Source organism: Pyxicephalus adspersus, chromosome 2, assembly GCF_032062135.1.
Source record: "Pyxicephalus adspersus chromosome 2, UCB_Pads_2.0, whole genome shotgun sequence".
NCBI lineage: Eukaryota > Metazoa > Chordata > Amphibia > Anura > Pyxicephalidae > Pyxicephalus > Pyxicephalus adspersus.
Window position 1 is genome coordinate 160346768 of NC_092859.1, and position 22653 is coordinate 160369420.

The 22653-nt window shown below is 40.7% G+C and overlaps 2 protein-coding genes across 2 annotated transcripts; both read right to left on the reverse strand.

Annotated features, from left to right (window-relative positions):
• Window positions 1-281: 281 nt before the first annotated feature.
• Window positions 282-15471, reverse strand: CKAP2L (cytoskeleton associated protein 2 like). The gene is made up of 9 exons (XM_072402940.1): window positions 15326-15471; window positions 13040-13109; window positions 11473-11533; window positions 9039-10123; window positions 7636-7843; window positions 6863-7018; window positions 5350-5413; window positions 5018-5204; window positions 282-4101 (listed from the first exon to the last, which is right to left on the reverse strand). The coding sequence occupies exons 4-9, from the start codon at window positions 9596-9598 to the stop codon at window positions 3828-3830; spliced, it is 1449 nt and encodes a 482-aa protein (XP_072259041.1). The 5' UTR covers window positions 9599-10123; window positions 11473-11533; window positions 13040-13109; window positions 15326-15471; the 3' UTR covers window positions 282-3827.
• A 1161-nt stretch (window positions 15472-16632) lies between these two features.
• LOC140324820 (interleukin-1 beta-like) lies at window positions 16633-21328 on the reverse strand. The gene is made up of 7 exons (XM_072402942.1): window positions 21223-21328; window positions 21061-21110; window positions 20891-20927; window positions 20178-20394; window positions 18781-18951; window positions 18198-18331; window positions 16633-17417 (listed from the first exon to the last, which is right to left on the reverse strand). The coding sequence occupies exons 2-7, from the start codon at window positions 21105-21107 to the stop codon at window positions 17205-17207; spliced, it is 819 nt and encodes a 272-aa protein (XP_072259043.1). The 5' UTR covers window positions 21108-21110; window positions 21223-21328; the 3' UTR covers window positions 16633-17204.
• Window positions 21329-22653: the final 1325 nt, after the last annotated feature.

Consider the following 22653-nt stretch of genomic DNA (forward strand, 5'->3'; position numbering starts at 1 on the left):
AACAACTGGAATCCTCAGGGTCTTGTCAATGGCAGCACCATAATAATTTTATGGAGGGATAGGAGCTGGAAATCTGGGAAAAGACATTGGCAGCTGCCCTGCATTCTACTTCATAAAGCTATGCATCAACACCTTATAATGAAATATGGCAACACCACTCACAAAACATCTGAATACAGAACGGCCTTTTATGTATCCATTTTTATATTTTTGGTATTATATTTTGTTCACATGTATTTGCATTGACAAAACTTTTAAATAAACATTTGAGTCTGTTGGGGTTCTCTGGAAATTCTTTATTTGGAAATCATCAGAATAAAACCTGAATTGTAATGTAAACTCCAAGGCTTGTGCTTTGATCCCCATATTTCATAGATGAACACACAAATATATATTTATATACACACACTGTAAAAATACACAATACTTTAATAAAATACTGATCAAAATCTTGAATAATTCATCCAAGAAATATAAAAAAAAAATCTGTAAGTGCAAAATATAGTTTAATTTTTCCAGTATTCTGGGGAAAAAGTTGGCCTATGTTTTTGTAGGTATTATGTACAAAGGACAGCTGAATGGCAAAGGATGTCTATGCATTGTGCACTAATGCTGCCTTATGTACGGTGTTCAGATCTAATGCTTACAAGGAATTATAAGTTGTGATTGGTTACCCTGCAATAGAATCCTCACCAATCAGCCAGAACATGAAACCCTGACAGGTGACGTAATACCATCGATGATCCAATCACAGAGGGGGTAAATAATATCTCCTCCCTTATATAGTATACCAGGGCTGTGGAGTCGGGACAAAAACCCTTCGACTCCTCATTTTATTGTACCTCCGACCCCTCTAATTAAAATCTGCTGATGTATGCGATTGTTGTATAAAGATGGGAAAAAGAACCCCTGGCCAGGAAGCTGACACTCTACCCTATTGACAGCAATAAATGTCAGAAAATATCAACAAGAAGCAATCTAATAATCCTTTCCAATGAATATTTTTCATGAGCCGCGTATATTCCAGATTACAAAGACGCATAAATGTTAGAATAGTTTCATACTAGTCACAACTCCGCGGTGGCTTCATTAATACAGCAGTGATATTTTATCATGGGTTTATCTGTGAAATATTGTACATGCTAAATGTTATCACAACAACTTATATTTATTAGGAATCGGTACATTGCTGACTCCAGACACCCCAAAATTGCCCCAACTTGACAGCCCTGCATCCTTTAATGTTTTGACTGACCTGTGTGTATGTTTATATCTATCCAACAGGCGATAACATTGGTGATCAGGCTGTAATGGCCCCTGAAAAGTTGAAAGGAGGGAAATTATATATTAGTAAGAGAACAGTCTGTTCTTGAAGGTGATGTGATGAAAGCAGAAAAAAGTGGCCAAACCACCTTAGCAAGGACCAAATTGTAAAAGCCAGACAATGGGTCAGAGAGCCTACAAACGGTCTGATCTTGAGGGCGATCCCAGGATGCAGTGGTTTGTACCCATTAAAGCGGATCCAAGGAAGGACCACTGGGGAAGACTTACTATAGCACAGACTGCTGAAAAACAATGCAAGCTGCCAGAGGAGAAGGACTGAGGAAGATGCTGCTGTCATCATGGTGCCGGAAACCACAGGATACCTGCAGAGGTCTTGGGCAGTCCAAGCCTTGACGGATCGGAGGTTTGTGCAGCATCTACCTAATACTAGCAGATGATTTATAATGTTTTGGCTGCTCTGTGCAGGACCTGCAAACTAACATGCATAGGCGACAGATAACATTAGAGCCTATGACAAGAGATTATATGTGCTTAGATATAAATGCATCATCAAATACACTCTCTCCACCATGGATGGATGGCAGGCTACTAGAACCATACTGGGGGTCAGACTCCCCATGCAGAATTTCCTTTTCTTCCACTAAAATTGGGTGGAAGAAAACACACGTCAACCCTGCTCATAAATAAAGTCCTTATCACCATTATAGCCATAATACTGTTTACACATATTACCTTCCCTGGCGGCTAATACTAAGTAATTTTAAATGTAAAAGCAGTACACATTTAAAAATACTTAGTATTTTAAATTTTCTCGTCCCCGCCCCCCAGCCACATGCTCACAATGCCTGGCGGCATCTTCTTTCTCTGGCCTCGTGTCCACAACATTCACACCCCGGGGACGCAGATGGTGGGGAAAAGAAGATGACCCGCATCACCAGGGAAAAAGGATGCCGGGCACCACTGGAGGACGCCACGAGCACCGCTTACCAGGTAAGGTATTAAACTCCTCGGCTGGGGTTTAGCACTAGGGAGGTTTAAGAATAAATCCCATTATCGTGCAAAATGTTTGTATTTGAAGAATAGATTAAGGTTTTGTTCCTTTTTAACCCTCCAACTAAATCACATACAGTATATGAATACAGTGATACCTCAGCTAAGGAAGATAATTTGTTACAGAATCACATTTGTTAGTTGAAATCTTTGTTAGCTGAAACATGAAAGGCCATAAACTCACCAAAGGCTGAGATGAACAGCTTCTCCCAGTAACAGCAGGTAACAGGTACATTATTTTATTAAATGTAATTAGGACTGATGCTTGTCTCAACATATTATAGGCAGCGTGGTGTCAGTTTCTGTATAAACTCCTCACTGTAAATTATTCCCAAACAAAGCAAAAAAAAAAACCTTTAAGGAGCCTAGACATTCATTATTGTCTGGAGCAAGCTGTGCTTTGATATGCAAAAAGAAACAACTGCAGAGTTTGTCTTGGCCATTAAAGAGTTACAATAGGCTGCAGAAACAGCTCAGTCCTTAAGATCACCCACAACCTCAGCTGTGTTTAGCAAAAGATTTCTTCTGTAAGTCATGCAAACCACCCCCTCCCCCGTTCAAGCCTCCGTCCTGCACACAAGCAGCAGGGAAGGCCCGTACGTATGTAAAGAATAAATGCTATAAATCACAGCTACCTCCCCAGCCACATGAGGCGTGCACCGTACTTACACTGGTATGAGAAGAGTTTCTCTTTGTGGCACTCTAAAATCCCCTCTCTATAGAAGTCAAAGCATGTCTCTCTGTCCCACTTTCTGATACAGTATACAGGAAGTATACTTGCTTCTGGCTTTTTTTTTTTTTTTTATACATTTGTCAGGTGAGTCAATATTCGTTAGCCCAGTCGCATAAACAGTGAAAAAGAATTGTTAGCCGAAATTTTTTTTTGGCAGGGCCACTCATTAGCCGAGGTTTCACTGTGTATGTACTACTGAAGAGCATACAGCTGGGTGGCTCCATAAATACCCCTACAGATAACACGCACTGTAATTGGCCATGGGTTGGGCTCCCTCTTTTCACTAGTTTATACCACGAAGCTTTGTTATACTTACATTATCTGTATATGAGCAGATAAATAAATATATACGTTACTCATTTTTCTGGATGCTTAGCTCCTATATACTTCTATTTTAGAGTGATTTTCTCTATCTTCTGGCAATTTATAAATATCCACAGGAAGCATTGGTGGTGAATACCCTAGGACAGAGGATGGGGCCTGTGGTTCTGCGCTGCTAGTGACTTCCCAGTGTGCTACACTCATTGGATGCAATCCTTTTAAAGTCCTACGACCTTTCGTCACACACAAAAACTTTAAGTAAAGTCACCGTTACATATGACACTTATGTAAACATATATGGGATGCCACCTTGTCTGCTCAGCGTGTATTATTACACGACACACCAGGTTTTTAGGTGGCCATAACCAAGTGACTTGTTCGGAGATCAATGTGCCCCATAACGCTCACTTTTGGTTGACCTGATCACAAGTTTTTTACATCACGCAGGCCTTTCATTTTGATCCTCTGAGCTGCCTTGCGTTACCATACTAAAAATGACGCGGTCTGCCTCCTCTGGGAGAGCTTCATTTCTCACAAACAGGTAAGCCTCTGTATCGGCCATGTCCAGGAGCTCATTCAGAGAGCCCACCACAGTATCATGTTCCTGGACTACCTCCGGATACTGAGACACCGATTGATGGATCCGCAGTGACCTCCGAACTGGAGTCAGACACTTCCATTCCTGGCTGCTTCCATCCTTCTTTTTCTTCTTGCTGTATATGTGAACATTAGAGAAATACTGAATAAGAAGGTTTTCTTCTACAAAATGTGTCATTCTACTGCCTGGCAGATGTTAGTTCCATTGTCACCGCTGAATGCAGTGATATGAGGTGTAATGGCACACAGAGCTAAGTAACGTTATTATATGATTCTCATTTATCTAAGATTAGATTGGAGGCAAGGTTATTTATTTTCATCATACAAGCTATACTGATTATTCCATCTACTCATGTTTACACTCCACGTGTATCTGCTGAAGTAGTAGTCCGATTAGAGTGTGAAATGCGTTGTTTGCGAGTACAACTTACCTGTCACAATAATCCCTTTAGCTTATGTTCTAATCAATCACGCTTCTACACAAATACATCCAAAAAAAAATCAAAATTTTTTCAATTATTCCACTGGGGCATTTAACTGCAATGGTTATTAGACATTTAAAATGTAAACTCCTGCAGGACTCTCAGCAAACTAAAGTTTTTTTCACAGAATTGCACATTTGCTAACTTAACACCATGTCCGTGTTCGACAAACATTTCTGCATTCTGCACAATAGGTTAGCAGTATGTGAACTGGAAGTTGGGGTGGGGCAAAATAACAAAGGTATTTTTTAAAGATAGAAAAATAGAACAGTAAAAGTTTTCAGCACATTTCCTCTCTGACCTTCATTTCTAAGGTCTGCAGGTAAACTGCATTTGAAAAAATGTTTGCCAAAATAGAGTAGAGAACACAAGCCAGTAATATGCATTGCACCGTCATCTACTAGTCAGCCAACTACATTGAAACATAACAAAATGATTTTATGTACCTTACAATAAGAGCAAGAAGGTGAAAAATATCAGCACAAACAAGATGGGTAAACCAGATTTGCAGAACTAAGGGAACGGTCATAAAGGAAGGTAAAATCATTACCTGGAGAGACCGGCAACCTGGAATTTGACAGCTGAGCCCTGGTCACATATACCTATTCCAAAGCACGATGCCTCCATTTCATCTGCTGGTTTGATGACTGGTGTGGCACCAATGTGTACTTCTTTCTCCTCATGCTGATCGCTGTACATTGCTGTGTCCTCATCGGGCAATGGTCCAAATGTAACAACTGCATAGAAACATGACACAATCCCAAAGAACAAAATTACTTTTATGGCAATTCTCTTTCCAAGCAGTCACTATGACATCACACATGGAAAACGCTGAGCTGTCAGCAGAGAAATGGAAAATATGATAAAATGCAAGACTATTACCTTTGGATTTCTTGCTTGTATTCTTCATAATGTCAAAGATAACTTCTCGCAACTCATCAATTGGCTGCAAATGTAAATTCGGGTAAAACAATGAAATAGTATGTGTGACAAGATCTCAGCACTATGTACAGACCTGACCGCAATCAAGTTAAATACTCCGTACTCCAAAGATGATCACATGATATTCATATTCTTGACGTGTCAGTTTTTCAAGGTATTCACAAAACTGATAAATACTTCACAGAAGTAATTGAAGGACAAGCGGTACCATATTACTACCCCTGCATTGCAAAGGTTAAACCCCTTTCTCTCTAGGGTAGCCAGAGCAAACTAACTTTTCACTTCCTGTAACCCTCACTCCTGAACGCTATCCTTGTGCAACTGGTCCCCCACTGCCTGAGGTGATCCATGCTGCAGTTCTTGGCCTGACGTCATTACACATACTGTAGGATTACAGTTTGCATTGTAAGCAGCGATACCTGGGGTTGGCCTCCGGACCCAGAGCGTCAGAGAACAGACGCCAGCTGCTGGGGATGTAGGAGAAAACTTAAGCAAAGGCCATTTTTACCCATTCCCTTCCCAAATATGAGCATAAAACACAAAATAAGAGAAAGCCCAAACGCAAAGATATTACTTTAAATTCTGTAAAGTTCAGCTTTAGGATTTTAGATGTTCATATCTACCCATGTCTTCCAACCTGGAACCATTCATGCACATTGCCGAGGGCCTTCCCCAACTATCCTTTAATCAACGGCTCAAACAGAAATTTTTAAGCAAATTACAAACACTTAACTGCAAAAATCACTGCACTACCAAAGACACTTTTTATCATCCAAATGGATAGAATCAATTCATGGTAGGTTGCATTGATCTATTTGGTTGTTTTCTGTATTTGAAAACAGGTTAAATGTGACTAAGAAGCAGGAAAAGAAGTTTAAGCTCCGGATAAGGAAGGGATTCTTCACTGTAAGGTCTGTGAAAATGTGGAATAGGCTCCCTCAGGAAGTAGTTTCAGCAATTACTATAGATTGCTTTAAGAAAAAGTTGGATGCTTTCAAGAAGCACAGAATATAACTGGGGATTAAGGATTTATAGATAACAGAGACTGCTGATCCAGGGAACATCTGATTGCCTCATGGAATCAGGAAGGAATTTTTACTCCCTGTTGGAACAAATCGAACTTCGGGGGGTTAATAAGGTTTTTTTGCCTTCCTCTGGATCAGCTATGTCTACAGGGTTTTATCTGGGATATGGTTATTTCCCTAGTGCTTGAACTTGATGGACTGGATGTCTTTTTTCAACCTAACTGACTATGTAAATGTAAAAGGTGCCATCTGTGATCAGCATTTGATCATGTACCAAAGCTATACAGGGAGTCAAGGACAATCAATTTGGCAGACAAAGCCCGGGAACAATAACAGTACAAAAATAAACTCAAGGGAGGGAAAGTTGGAAGGAAATAATTAAATTCAGAATATATTTAAATTGACCAGTGATGTTCATCAGAACTTACCCTAGCTCCGCACTGGACGCCCTGCTTGTACAGCTCCACCACATCAGTGACGCCTTCTCTTTCTAGGAGCTTAGCCTTGCACACCCAATATTTGGCAAACTTTTTGCCCTCAGGAATCTTGTCCAAAGCAGAATGGATATCCTCTGATGAAACACCCTTTGGAAACAAAAGTGACAATTTGTTAACAGAAAAGCCCTGGTGAATTTTAGGACGTTTGTATGCACTGGAGATTGCCTTCAGGAAGAAGGTTCTGGTAAATACAACCACTTACACAAAAAGAAAAATAACCAAAAATATCTGTTCATCAGTTTTACAACAAAATACGGTACTAGATTAGTTACCTTCCCCCCCCCCCCCCCCACAAGAGTCTATACAAGTGAGTAGAGACTGTGATGTTTCTAGCAATATTACATGAAGTGGTACATTGAAGGGTGTTTGATAAGAAGCTAGTTGGCAATGCCATATTTATCTAGGCCCAGTGAAATGGTCACTTTAGCTTTATTTTCCTTTTAGGTACATTTTTCAAATAGTTTATGTGATTTGGGAAGAGGCTTGGGTAATGTAGGCAGGCCTTCCATTTTAGTGCAAGGTCCACTTTTACTTAGAATGACAGATGATTTAAGAATAAATATTTACCTAAATGGCAACCTTTTGTTCTTTGCTACCTTAAGTAGTCCACCTCTCTATATCTATCAGTCAATGGTGGCCTGAAAACCTCACAAGCTTAAGATTTGGTCCTAAGCATACTATGTGGGATATAAGACACCTCTTACCTTATCAATGAGCTCCAGGCACTCGCCAAGCGTCTGGCTGATTTTCTTGGACAGTAGCAGTAGTTCCTCCTCTTCCTCTATTCCCTCCCACACGGAAAGGTTGCCGTTCTGCTTTTTCTTTGCAGTAGTGGGCCGTTTAGGTGGCAGTACCATAGGGGGCCGTTTGTAAGTCTTGCCCTTTGAGCTCAGCCATTCTTGTAGCTTCCTCCTTCAAACTAACAACAGAATATTGTTACTATATCCCTGATCCCACAAGCCATGAGCTAGCATAGCACAAATTGTTGAAAAAAATAATCCTGGTCATGAGAAAGGTGCAGCTTGCTGTATGAGGTTGCACAGCTGCAGACTAGCGGGCCTGAACTCTGTCCACCACAAGCGTCAAACATGGCCAAGTGAACATTAAAGCGTGACCATGGGGCAATGGATGAAGGTGACCTGGTCTGATAAATCACACTTTGGAAAAGTGTGTGCATAGTTTAGGAAAAATGATTGGTTGCAGGATGAACTAAGGGAAAAGAAGACTGACCAAAGCAGGCAGTGAGTTTTAAAGGATCTGCTGCCAAAGTATTGGTGCTGGGTACCACAGGACACCTTCACAAATCCTGTGGAGTCCATAGAATGACTGGATTTGGTATACCAGGTATAACAGAAAGAACCTACACATTTATTAGGCAGGATGATTTAATAGCAGTACATTTTCAACACATGACTGTAAACTGAATGGAAATTCAGACGGCAAATGTCAGTGGGATTTACAAGTCCTCCAATAATAAAATATGTAATAATATAAAATGTTATTATCATTACAGCCAACTGTAGTATACTGAAGGTCAATAAAGAAAAGGCTGAGCATAGGTAATAAACTTTTGCCCACTGACTGAGGCAAGACTAAAGCTACCAGAGTGGCATAGTCTCACCACCAGTGGAGGTCATTGGATTTAACGTACGTTAGCCAGCCCCGGCTTTATTGAAGTAAAGCTGTGCTCTAAGCACACAGGTGAAAGTATTTTTAGAACCCTGTTAGGGGGATATTTACCAAATGCCCACTACTGAATTTGTTTATTCACTATATCAGTTGGGTTGCATTTCATGTTTATAAAGCACATTTATCACAAATGCATTTGATAGATGAAATCCAACTACAAGCATATCTGGATTTACTATTCTGCAAAGGGGGAACCAGGTCAGTGCACTCACCATGTGCAATGCTTTGTGTTCTTAGTTTGCTATTTGTTTCTAAAATGCACTCATTACTCATCTAATAAAGAGGCAAAAAATGTCTCTGCAGTTACAGCAAATGTGTTCAGGCAGTGATTCTAGGCAGGCTAAATTTGTGCGGAGCCAATTTAAAGAGTAACTCTTCTCATTACCATTAGAATATAAAGTTTTGTCAAGTTTTTTACCTTCGATCTTCTACAGTCATCTTAGGAGTTTGCGGTTTGCTGGTGGTGTTGCTGGCTGTCACACAGGGAATGCTGGAAGATGTAGAGGACTGGTTCTTGTTGGAGGTGTTGGTCACAGCTGGTTTGGGATCTTTGCCTTTAGTCAAGGTAGTGCTGCCAGTCTGTGGTCTGGAAGTTTGCCTATTGATGACATTTGACCTCATGCTTTTCTGCCAAACTGCTGGTTTGTTAATGGAGCGACGGCTCTGATTAGGAAGAGCTTTGTTGGAGGGATGACCTGAATTACACTGCACGGTCCTGGTAGTAGAGAGGGATGAACCCATAGACTTTAAATCTGTATTTTGTTTATTCGCACAGATCGGCTTATGGGGTGCGGATTTCACCTGCTCTGAATGCACTGTCGCTGGTTTTAGGTTGTTAGTTCTGGAAGATTTAATAAGAAAACTCCTTTCAGAGGGAGTTGCACTGTTAGGCACAGACTGGCTTACTCTAGAGACAATGCGGATATGTCCGGGACTTGCTGGGGGCATTTCTTTACCAGCTGCTTGATGGGGGTTCATCTCCCGACATACAGGTCTTGGTTTATTGGGCACTACTTGGCTTTTCTTTACAGGGGGCTGATGTGATGTTTGTGGTTCTGGATTCTTGTTCTGAGTGCTTTTAATGTCCCTGATTTTAGACTGACTTTTAGAAACAAATGTTTTATCCACCAAATGCACATCAGATATTCTGGTTTTATCTCCAAGCTGGCTCTTGGTCAAAACCACTGTTAACGCAATTCCAGCCTTCTGGTGAACAGTGAATGAGGACTTTCTTCCTGCTAACTTGCCCTTGAGGTTCAGATTTTGGCTCTGTACAGGTTGTCCAGGAGGGGCAGACCTCAGCCTCTGTAGATTTTCCTTGGATGATGCCGGGTTTCTTCCTAAAGTTTTATGATCAGCTTGCTTGGAAATGACATTTTTCTGGGCAGTAACTTTTCCTGCTCCCGTTTTGTTCTGAAGAAAGCCAGCATTGGTAGTTCTGTTCGTGTTTGTTTCTGACCCGAAGCTGATGCCTTTAAGGGGGCCATCTTTTTTCTCAGTGGCCTGTTAATAAATTAGAAAATTATAAATATAACAAAAGACTGCAGATGGTGATTATCTGTATGTAGATATCTCATCAGGACTTTCTATAGAGAAGAGTTTTAAGGATGGCTGCTCATCTACTCTCCACCAACAAAACAGGTGCTTACCCTACACAACATTTTAGGTCAATTGGGGGCCATAATATTCTTATTTCTTACACAGTATTTATATAGCGCAGACTTATTACGCAGTGCTGTACAAAGTCCATAGTCATGTGACTAGCTGTCCCTCAAAGGAGCTCACAATCTAATGTCCCTACCATAGTCATATGTCATTAATACAGTCTAAGGACAATTTTAGGAGGAAGCCAATTAACTAACTGCATGTTTTTAGAATGTGGGAGGAAACCGGAGTTCCCAAATGAAAACCACACAGACACGGGGAGAACCTTCAAACACGGGGAGAACCTACAAAAGCTAGTACCCTGGCTGAGATTCCAACCTGGGACCTGCAAAGACTAGAATGCTAACCTGTGAGCTACCGTGCTGCTCACATTACCCATATAAGTTTAAATAAGTTTGTATTGGGTATCCTATTGTAAGACTCAAGATACTGTTTTTCTTTGCAATTAATCTTGGAATACATAAATGTTCTGTTTGATGATTCTTTCATGCAGGAAGCGCTGCCACAACACACAGGCTAGCTCATCTGTTCCAAATACATACTGAGGATTATTTTTTATCAAATAATCAACAACTTCTGTATGCCAAGGCTGACTGCTTTATATGAACTGTTTTCAGAGCACAAAAGATAGAATCAACACAGAAAACTCCTCCAAATTTGTTAAAATTTAACAATAACATCTCTCTAATATAAAACACAAGGATATAACTACTCCACTCTCCTATACATATTGTCCACGTATACCCTCCCCACTCTACCCGTCATACCACCCGGCAATTTTCAGCTGCATAAAGTGTGTAGAACGACATTGCCCTTCCGGTCAGATCAAACTTACTTGTTGAGCTTTAAGTTATTTAGTATTCAGGTATACCAGGAATGGCAAACCAATGTGCTGTGGGTCGATAAGTGGTGTCAGGATAAAAGAAACCAAAAAAATTCCAGCACATAAATGACTCTTGCTCACATAATTCTACTGCTGAACACTCCTGGAAAAGTTTTATGCTCCCTTTTTTATGGAATATTAATTACCATTATAAGATAATATTCAGTTCTGAAGTTTCTAGAATTAGCTAGTTGTGTCCCCCCCCTTGAAGATTTAGGATTTCCAGTTAGCCTCATCTGAGTTTGCTATGATGGATGTAGATGAGTCTGCCAGTGCAATAGCACAACACAAGGTAAGGATTTACCTGTTTGGAAGGCTGCTGCTGCCCTTTGTGTTGTAAGTTGGTGCTGTCCTTTAGGTATGGTCTGCAAAAACAAAAACATTTAAATCCATTCCATGCAATATAAATAACCAAATGACAGATAAGAAACAACATAAGACACAATGAAACCAAAAAGGTATCTGAAGAAAGAGGGACTTTTCAGGTACCAAGGTGTACAGCGTTAAAGGTAAAAAATCAGCAAATTTATTTGTGTAACTCTAAACCCATATGATCTCTATATACATAAAAATGTACAAAATTGTATATACAATCGTTTATCAAAAGACAAGGAATAACGGTCACTCAACGCGTTTCACAGAGCTGGTCTGCTTCTTCAGGAGTGTTAAAATACATTGGTATTGTACATAAATTGATTTGGTCTATATTATGTTGAATGCAAAAACATTGCATTCTTTGGGGGAGTCCAAGCAACCACAAGCCAAGAAAAAGGAAATGAGACCACTAAAGCCAATAGATATAGCCACTTAGACAGGGGTGTCCAACAGGTGGATCGCGGAGCCCTGCCTTTCAAAAATAAACTCTACCGCGCACAGGGGTTATTAAGTCCAAGTTTTTATGGTTGGTAGATCATTTTGACTTGGTCATTTTAAAAGAAGCTTGCAAGCCAAAAAAGTGTGGGCACCCCTGCACTTAGGTATCTAAAGAAATATTATGGCTATAGGTTTAATCATAAGCGGGTCTATTTCCATGGAGCCTCAGTTTGCAATAAAGATTGCAGCAACAAATAGTAAGAGAGCGTTCCAAACAAATCATGAGCCTCCGGGCATCTAGTGCAATTGTGGGGCCACAACAGCTTTCATGCAGAAATTATATGGTACTCCACATTTACCCCGCTGTGATTAGGGAACTTTAAGGGAAGGAATATCCCACCACACGTCACTGCACTCTTTTTAGACCGATGTTCCTCTGGTATTTGGGACAGATCCTGTCAGAGGAAGGAATCACTTTGCCCATTACACACAAGGTAATGACTTCTCTGCTTTCCCCCCTGACAACATTCAGGCCCCGAGTCCCACCCAATCCTTCCTGAATGACGGAAACGTTCTCCCATATCCAGACGTTTCTAGGATGATACAAGAGAGAAGAATGACTGAGTACGAAGGAAAATAAAATTGTAAGTTAGCCATGAAGGGCAAAGTAACAGATTTCCTATCAGGATAACTCCAGGCAGATTAAACAACTCATATGAGTGTTACCTGAAAAATCAAAGTGTGCCATAAATCATTTCACGTCATCGCTTTAGCAATAACTGCACTGCAGTCTAACAATATGATTGGTAATGTCGAATATTGAAAAGAGAGTTCAGACTGCTTCTTTTTCCACTGTCTTGTCATAGACAGAAGGAAGGACAGGACTTAGTTATATGGACAGACATGACAGCACAGGATGGGACCTCCAGCATGACAATGGTGAATAAGGACAATGGGGTATTGGGCTTATGAATATGTCTATGCCCCGTGACACCTAAAGCATGGGTCATATTGGGGATTGTTCTCATTGGGAGGTGAAGAGTTCTCTTTAAACTTACTTCTGGATATTCTGAGGTTTCAGCTTCCCCTTTGCTGCCAGGTATTCCTGTAGCTTTCTACGACGTTCTTCTGTGGATACAACCAGGTTAAAACATATTAGAAATCTACAGCCATTATAGCATGGATGTGAAAGGACAGGCAGTGCGCTGAGACACACCAAGTGATAAAGACAATTTAGGTCACGATGGGTCCAGCATGAACAGTCACATATTCAGTAATTTGATGAAGCAGATTTTGAGTGCCAATGACGGAAAGGCAACTGAACGGTGTATGTAAGTTGTTCATATGTACATACTCAAGTATAAACCAAGACAACCTGAAAAATCCATTAGAAAAAGATGCTGGGTTTATATGTGGTACACACCAGTAGATGGTGCTGTGTCCTCATGTAATATGTTACATTATTAGTTTGATTCTTCATTTTACCACACAGCGCCATCTACTGGTGGCCAACAATAACTCACAAAAGGTAAAAATAGGTTCCTCCTTATACACACAGATCAGTGCCTACATATAGGCCCTGTCCCTCTGGTCTCCTCAGTGGGCCCTATGTTTGGGTAAAATGTTTCACCTCTATATAAATTGTATCATATTATTATTACAAATTGTCATTGTCAGTAAACTTTCATCAGCCTCTAAATCAGTAATTTCCAACCAGGGCTCCTCCAGGGGGCGCTAGGAGTTCCTGGGGCAATGAGCAGTTTGCACCTCTCAGTTCAGTGTAAGTGACCCCAATGATCTTTTTGGCTATCTGTAAGGGTGACATTCTTCCCACTGACCCTCACACTAATATACTGTGAGTTGGTGTGTTTGGGGTCACTCTCACCCTAGTTGGGTGTCACTACCAATGTTGTAAATAGTCGCTCAGATTCCCTGTGATCCTTGTCCCACCTCACATGCTGCAAGCTTGCATTAGGAACATTGGGGGCTTCTTGGTATTATATTGGGGGGGGGGGGACATTAGCTCTGGAGGATGAGAGGAAAGCACTGATTGGTTATCTCAGTGGGTCATGGTGCCCAGGCTGATGGGTCCATGTGTGCCACCCCTTCTCATCTAAAGACATGAATAGGGAGCTCAGAGTCAGAGGTTGAGTCTAGGTAAAGTTGAGGTTATTATTAAAAATATAGGGCCCCTTCTTTCTCCAGGGCCCTATTTGGTAGAATGGCGGGGGGGCAGGGATCTGGATTGCTGTGCATTTGGGGCCCCTACTCCATATCTGCCCAGGACCAGCCAATAATAAATCAAAATGGAGCTCCAGTTTCTGATTTGCTGCCCTGAACCCCCTTAACCCTTTCAGTGCTGATGACGTGCGTCTGATTCTCATTGCAGCACCTTGCTGTGGAGTGATTGGGTGGCTGTGCACATTCGGAGTATCACCGCAAATACCGGAGTGTTGGAAATAATTCCGGGCCCCCCATTTACATATCACCTCGAACTGATGGGCTTTAGGAAATTAAAGCATCGCCAATGAAAATTTAAGGGGGGGGGGGGTCCTAAGCCTGGAGTTCCACTTCATATATATATCTAAACAGCAAAATTTAGAGCAATAAACAGCGGCCAAAAGAAAATGAATTCACACGAAAACATATTTTGTGTTTCCATCACGACATTGTGTAATGGGCGGCCACATTCCCCCAATTCACTGAGCATTCAATGCTGCGTGAAGAAACTTGTCAGCCAATTCCCGTCTTCTGCGTTGGTGGAATTTCTTATTTTATAATGAAGCCGGAAGCTTTGTTCAGCTTGGTGCAGGCTGTACTATCTGCATGGAGTTTGTATTCTCTCCTTGTGTTTGTGCAGGTTTCCTTCCATTTCCAGGTTAATTGGTTTCTATCTAAATTAAACATTGTGGGATCCTCTGAGGTGACGCAACTATGGACTTTGTACAGTGATGTGGAATATGTGGGTGCTATATAAATAAATACCGGGAAACACCAGGGATGGGTGAATCTGTGTGAATTGACACAGGGTGTTATCTGCAATGTGTCGGATCTCTCGGGGACACTACACGCAGATTTCCGGTTACCATTTGTGTCGTGCCACCCACACAATCACTTCCTGGGAACTATGCCAGAGTAATAGGATTTATATATAGCACCGTCCTTATCTGTGGCGCTGTACAGAGCACAATATTACATTGTTACTGAGTGAGAAAACCTTCAGGACTTGCCATCAGATTGGGGTAATACGAGAGGCTCAGAGTCACTGCAAATACTTTTATTTAACATTTTAATTAAAATTAAATTAAAGCAAAACTAAAGTGAATAAAGAAAATCACACTTACCTTTATTCCCGCAGATCCCTCGATGACGCTGGACGTTACCGGGATCCGGTCCCGTGTCATCCTAGAATTCCTTTCCATCCCGGCATGGAGGGAGCGCCAGGCGTCGCCATCTTCCTTTCCGGTCTTCTTGCTGCGTCACCCCATCTTGTCCGACATTATAGAAGAAGCAGCCAGAGTCTCCTGGCATGCATGACGCAGGTATCTCGGGGGGCTCCGCACTCCGTGCCCATCAAGACTTATACATTCTTATATATAACCTACCCTTTTATGTAAAAACGTTAAGTTTAGTATCAGCAACATCTTTACTTTACATACACGGTATCGATGAGAAATGTATGTTTTATACAGAGCAAAACTCATCTTCTTTTTTTCAATAAATCTAATAATAATAATGATGATAAACAATGGAAAAAACAGCAGAAAAATGATAGCTAAGGTGAGGAAGGGGAAATGATTGATTACTGATTAATAATAAATAAGATCACTCAGAACTTTATTAAACTTTCTGTAGCTGATGACATTACACACAATTATTATTCTGAGTGTATGAAGGAAATCATGACTGGCTGGTGAGTACCGGAAGCTCCTGATCTGTGGGCCCCTTGTATTTACCAATCAGTGCTGGAGTTTATCATTCATTCATAATATATGGGACGTGGTCGGCCTACATCATGTGGAATGGAATTTACTGACAAGTTGTAAGGGCAGCACGGTGGCTCAGTGGTTAGCACTCCGGCCTTTGCAGTGCTGGGACCCAGATTGGAATCTCGGTCAGGACATTATCTGCATGGAGTTTGTAGGTTCTCCCTGTGTCTGTGTGGGTTTCCTCCAGTTTCCTCTCACATTCCAAAAACATGGAGTTAGATTAATTGGCTTCCCCCCAAATTGGCCTTAGACTGTGATAATGACATATGACTATGGTAGGGACATTAGATTGTCAGCTCCTTTGAGGGGCAGCTAGTCACATGACTATGGACTATGTACAACACTGCTTAACAAGTTGGCACTATATAAATACTGTGTAAAAATAATAATAAGTTTGGTTTGCTATAAAATCTATTAACAAAGTGCCCCACAGCAGCCAAGTTTACACCCAGCCAGGACACACAGCCCACCTTGTTACATTTCTGAGTTTGTAAAACATTTCGGGGCCACTGGTGAGCTGCAACTGTGCATTAGTTATGGTGATGCGCTGGAATGCACTGGTATTGGTGCACTGAAAGCATTGCGGACAGAATATCTGTTTTATCAAGTAAATGTCATCATTATCACCGGGTAAAAACTCTTCATATAAATATCACAAAATATTATTCATTTCTATCACCTTTATTTAAATCAAAGTCTGACATGAAAAATACAATAATTCTCATAAAAATTATAAATATGCATTTCATAAATAGAAAAAATAGTTTTGTTTGTCTTCTTTCTGTACAGGTTATAGAATGTATTTTCTATAGGATATTATATAAATTGTGGAAAAAGATAAAACATATATAATGATAAATAAATAAATACACAATAAAACCGCACCAAAAAAGCTGCAGTGCAATACAAATCAATCCAACAACCAATACAACCAATCACAATATTATTCACTACAACCAATACAAATCATCTCAACATTTAATACAACAATCAACACAATAATCATCAATACAATCAGTACAAATCATCATAATACAAATCATAATCTATATTTGAAGCTGAATAACTCTGGACAGAGTTGACTATAATCGATCTCTAAGCGAGAGCGGAAACTTTATAAAAGTAACTACAATGAGCTGATTCTGTTCCATCTGAAGATCGTCAGATATCTAACAGAAGAGACAGGCGGGTTTGCACTGTACACGGTACATACATGCATGGCTTGGATGAGAGTCTATGACACCGGATAAATCCCGAAATCTTTAATGTGCGTTTGGTCGGTTTCCGGCTTCATTTGCACGCGTTCATTGTCAGTCTGAGAGGTACAAATGTACCAACCAGGGGAAAAAACCGACTCAAAATTATTGCTAGAACTGCCGTTTCCTCTTTTGTAGAACAGGAAGGGAAGCAAATCATTGTTCGCCTTATTTTGGATGTTTTCCACCTCCTAGGAAAGAGAAAAGAGTTTGGATGAGATGGATATAAAAACACATCAGTCAATGATACCCCCCATAGCAGGCATGGCCAATGGAACATCATCCAATAATTGCATTATTATTTGTCATATTTTATCAGAGAAATCAAATCTGGCCAACCACGACTTCCTCATTCAGATGTTATGGAAGCCGTCCACAAAGATTTTATTCTTTAATGAGACAATTGTATCGTTGGTACAAGTTCCCCTTTAGGTTTGCCCCCCATTGCCCTGAGTACAGCCCACCAGTAGAAATACCAACTTTCACCCTTGTTCCGGCCATTCCTACAATGTGATTGTGCTCAGTGACCTGCAGCCTGGTCCCCCCATCATGTCCTCCATTCATTCCTATCAGCAGCCATGCTCCTGCACAATCCTGCTCTCCCCATAGGAATGAATGGCAATGCCCCGGATCATTATTAATAAACTTATAGCATCAACATATTACGCAGCGCTGTACACTAAATAGGTTCCATATGACGTATATATGATGTTCCATATGACAGACAGATACAAACAATGGAGGAGAGGACACTTCCTGAAGCAAGGTGGGGAAGCTCCCGGCATAAGGTCACCATAAAAGTTCTTTGTGAGCGGAACCAAAACTGCTACCCGACCTTTGAGCTTTCAGACTAATAATCTCTTAGCATCTATCACAATATAAATGTTAATATTTTCCTATTGATCTCCGGTGGGTTTCATGTTGCTGCTTTTATCAGTTTATTATTACGAATATTTCCAATCAATGCTTACCATTAGTGATAACACGGGTTCTCCATCTTCATGTGCACAGCATAGATAAAGGTTGCTGTCCTTTATACTCAATGTGACGGCTTGTGCATTCGGTTTGAAGGGAGAGGACATGTAGGTGCCAATATTTATCTTTTCTGAAAAGAAAAAAAAAGCATTTAAGGTTTTTGTCTTAGAAGAATAAAAGTCAATCAGTTTTGTTTCAGTGTAATGGGATAAATGTGATGTTTGTGTTATACGATATATGTGAATATCATCAGCTTGAGTAATAAAACATCATTCAGGGGCTTCAACAATCGGAGGTTTCATTCACATCGATGGTAACAATTCATCCCCTGCCACATTCCATACCAACATTTTGTGGCCCTTTTGGTGCAACACCCATCATGGCACCAGCTGAGGCCCCATGTGTGCCGATGAATAAACCTCCAAAATGATCCTCAGACCAGTTCTTCATTCTGAATGCATTTAGCAGCTAGGAAAGGCTGAGGTAATCTATGTATAGTATGTGTTAATGTATAAATCCCGTATAATAATGATGTGTATATATAAAAGCTCTGTTTTGTAGCTGCACATGGCCACTTACCTTCTTTCTCCTGGTTTCCTCCTTGTAAGAACAGAGCCACCAGGTGGGTATTTTCAATGCGCATGAGTTGCTTCTGCCTGCTGTCCCGAATGTAATGGGTCGTTGTTTTACCATAGCGGAATTTAGGCGAGGCTGCACTGGTCTCATTCACTGTATTGAAGGTGATGGTTTCTAAAAACAGAAAAAAGAGCGTGTCAGCATGTGTTCAGTGTTATCCGTTCTCACACATGGACTGCCTGGGATGTGCGTTTCTTAGAGATAAGAGTTAAAGGCTTGGAGCAATATTTCTGCCAAAACATATAATAAATGAAACAGATCCAGCAATACACAGCCCTGTGGCACACGTTGGAAGAGCAAAGATTCCATTAGATGTTCGGTGATAGGCAGGAATACAAACACATAAAAGTATCCATAGATTTATTCATATACTGCTACAAAGTAAGTACACCCCTGGCCGGGCCTATTTTAGCACAAATGATTTGTAGACATTCAACTTAATTCCTCACCAGCCTGATCGTTCAAAGCAGGGCTTTACATAGGCCAGTTCCCTCCATTTCCTCATTTTCACCCATTCCTTTGGCTCATGCTGAACCATTTCAGGGTAAATATATATCATGCTCACTTTGGCATTTGTGGTTGACTAAATGACCCAGAAATTGCAAAGCACCCCCAAACCATAAGATTTCTATCCCCGTTCTTCTGGTATGAGCTTTTCCTGGAACAAACAACTCCATCTTTGGTTCACCAATCCATGGCACATTGTCCTGGACAGCTGGGTCTGTGTATACCACGGCAAACTGGAGGCTTGTCTAACGTTCTTTCGGGCAGCAAAGACTTTTTCCTGGCACATCCCCGTGCATTACAAATTGGTGCAATCCCACCTGAGAATTCTGCAATGTAATTTATGGGGTCCTTGATGACTTCTCCTAACATTGTACAATATTTCCCTTACAGTCAAATGACTAATTACATATAATTTGGATTTAATTACATCCATTTCCAGACTCACAAACATCAAGAACTTTCTTTCTGAGAGTACTAGAGAGATATTCTGATGACATCATATATCATTCGAGAACATTGGACCACCATATCTAAGGATCATATAGGACAGATTCTCCAGCTGCTCCCTAAGGGGGTTCTTATTATTAGCCCCTAATCTTCAGCACCAGATTCTAATACCATTGACCTGAAGTGGTGGGAAAACCAAACGACAAATCTGGATTTGTATTGATTTAAATTATCAGAATTAATTCACCAAGTTTATCAGAATGCGGAATCTGATGTTTGCCTGTTCAAAGGATCAGCCGTTATCCTGGGGTGCACTTACTTTTTCACATGACTGTATATTGGTAGTTGGAGGTGTTATTACATTTGCCTGTTTTTAGGTGACTTACCCTCCATTAAGAAGTGGCTCAGTAGATCGTCATCACTGAATATGCAGTCTGTCTCCATTCCTTTCCTTCCGTTCATCTTCCCAATAATTAATATTAACTTGATTGCTTTCTTGAAGGACGGCGCCATTTTTTGTGGCTTCTGAATCTCGAGAGTTATAGATCTGCAGCTTGAGTCAGCAGAGACGCAGAATTTCCATTCCAAATGATTCATATCATCCTGTAAAAAATAAAATATAGATTTAGAATTCTTCAACAACAATGCAAAATCAGAAATGAATGAATCTGAATATAAAATCATCCCAATGACATGTACACAGCCCAGGTAACGCTGCAGCATGATTGGATAGATTTATGCTTTATAGCTGAATCCATCTCCTGCTCATTGGGTAACTGATCGTCATTTTAAAGGTTAATTGACCGATGAGCAGGCGACACAGCCAGCTATGATCATGTATGATCTCTCACTGTCCAATGAAAATACAGCTAACAGCTACCAGAGCGGGATCAGTAAATAAATATGCTGTATTATTACTATTTATTATTATTGTTAGTAATAATAATAATGATGGCACTTTCTGGTTAGAAAGTTTGGCAAAGGTGTGTGAATCTCAGGACAGAACTAACCGTCCATAGGCAGGTAATAAAATCAATGCATGCCCATCCAATTTTATACAATGATGCAAGTCAATGACATTATTTCAGCCACAATTTACCTTTTCAGAAGAGCATTCAGCATAAAATTCTTCTTCACTAAACACAAGAAAGAAAAAAAAAGAAAAAAATCAGTCTGGTGTAAATGAAATGAATAATGCAGATTATATTATCTATGGATTTCAGTATAAGGTATTCCTTTATATTATATGAAATAATCCGGTGAGGGTACCTGTAGATGTCCATTGAGAAGTCTTCGATTTCAGGAACTTCTGCCATTGTCTGTAGAGAGATGAGCAGACAATTAATAGATATTCTATGTTATATAATTACTATATATATTGCAGGCTCATGTACACAATACAGATTATGGCATTGGAAGAATATGTCATACCTGGTGAATTCAGATCAGTAGAGCTGTGTATCCCGTGGAATGTTATCCGATTTGTTGATGAATGTCTTCTCACTTCCCTGCAGCTCTTTTTATTAGCCGGGTGAAGGCGTGGATCTCACCTCTTGAGCAATGCAGGACTTTCACATCCTCCTCCAAGAACTTCACACAATTGTTTCTTGAGCAGCCTATCAGGATGTGACGACGTTCACATTTCACCACCATTGGAGGGGATTCCTCAATTTCAGGGGAATGTTCTGCCACTATAGGGAAATAGTTCAGTGCTTGTCAATGTTCACGTCGTGGTACAAAGAATAATGATAAATTTATATTACAGCCAACATTGGTTAAGCGTTGGACCTCACGCCATTACAATTCACACAGAACAGAGAGCTTGTAGTATAGGAAATCATTTATTTAATTTGTCATTTTCCAGGTTCAGGAAGTGAATTCCTCGGCTCCTTTTCTTGTTGATTGCCGTGCATAATAAAAGAACCCACAAAGCGGCCCGGTGTGCATGGACCCCAATACTTTCCATGGACGTGTTATAGGGACATCCGCGTGGCCACATTCATGATCTCTTGGTATCAATGGCGTTCTTTTCATTTAGAGTGGAGCTTTGAGTAATATTTCGTCATGGAATGAGTTGTTTGGGCTGAGGAAGGTTCAGGAAGAACAACTAAATCTTCAAATAGAAAATACTAAATAAAAAGAATTCCATGATGGTAATACAGGGAATGGGGGAGGAGAGGTGTAATGTCTCATGTATGTCAGGAATGTCCGCAGATCCTTTGTCCATCTTTGCACACCTTACATCCAGAAGGTCATCAAGGTTCATCGTTGCCCTTGGGCTTTGGTTTGCTTAATGAAGATGATTACACCGGAAATTGGGATTTCCTCTCTTTGTTCCCAGCAGGAATAGATGTGGACAACAGATATCCCTGGGGGGGTCATAATGTATAATTATCCCTAGACTTTTCCCATCAGAAGATTTGTCATTCTGCTCAGCTGGCATTTCGTACATGTTTTTGGCTGCCATAACCCTCAAAGTGGAACTACAAATAAAGAATTTGCCTCTTCCAGTCCACTTTTTCCAGGCCCCAGACAGTTTTCACTTTTATTATACTTTCTTGAAATAAAGTCTTGAAGCTCGAGTGATGGCTTAGAAGTTGACTCTTTTCCTTTGAGCGGTGGGGTTTGGGCTTTTCTCCTACACTGAGCAGCTCAGTCCGTGTTATAATATGCTCCTCGGGGGCGTGTCCATGACAGGCTGAGTTCATAGCAAATGAGTAGAATGAAGAGGATTGGCAGCCCTGGACTGAGGAGGAATCTGGGGGCAACATGGGGAGGGTAAGTAGAGCTTGGCAAGGAAGGAACAAGAAGGGGGGTGGGGGCAAAAAGCAAATAAAATCCTACATTAGCACAAAGCTACTT

What these genes read in the sequence shown, in the direction of transcription:
- CKAP2L (XM_072402940.1), bottom strand. Translation starts at nt 9,598, where the DNA reads ATGAACCCCCATCAAGCAGCTGGTAAAGAAATGCCCCCAGCAAGTCCC. An exon ending in GCCTGGAGCTCATTGATAAG is followed by an intron (nt 7,019 to 7,635) that starts GTAAGAGGTGTC and finishes TTGTTTCCAAAG; the next exon opens with GGTGTTTCATCAGAGGATAT. An exon ending in CAGGTTGCCGGTCTCTCCAG is followed by an intron (nt 4,102 to 5,017) that starts GTAATGATTTTA and finishes TCACATATACAG; the next exon opens with CAAGAAGAAAAAGAAGGATG.
- LOC140324820 (XM_072402942.1), bottom strand. Translation starts at nt 21,107, where the DNA reads ATGGCAGAAGTTCCTGAAATCGAAGACTTCTCAATGGACATCTACAG. An exon ending in GAGCCACTTCTTAATGGAGG is followed by an intron (nt 18,952 to 20,177) that starts GTAAGTCACCTA and finishes TTCTGTTTTTAG; the next exon opens with AAACCATCACCTTCAATACA. An exon ending in AACCCGTGTTATCACTAATG is followed by an intron (nt 17,418 to 18,197) that starts GTAAGCATTGAT and finishes TCTCTTTCCTAG; the next exon opens with GAGGTGGAAAACATCCAAAA.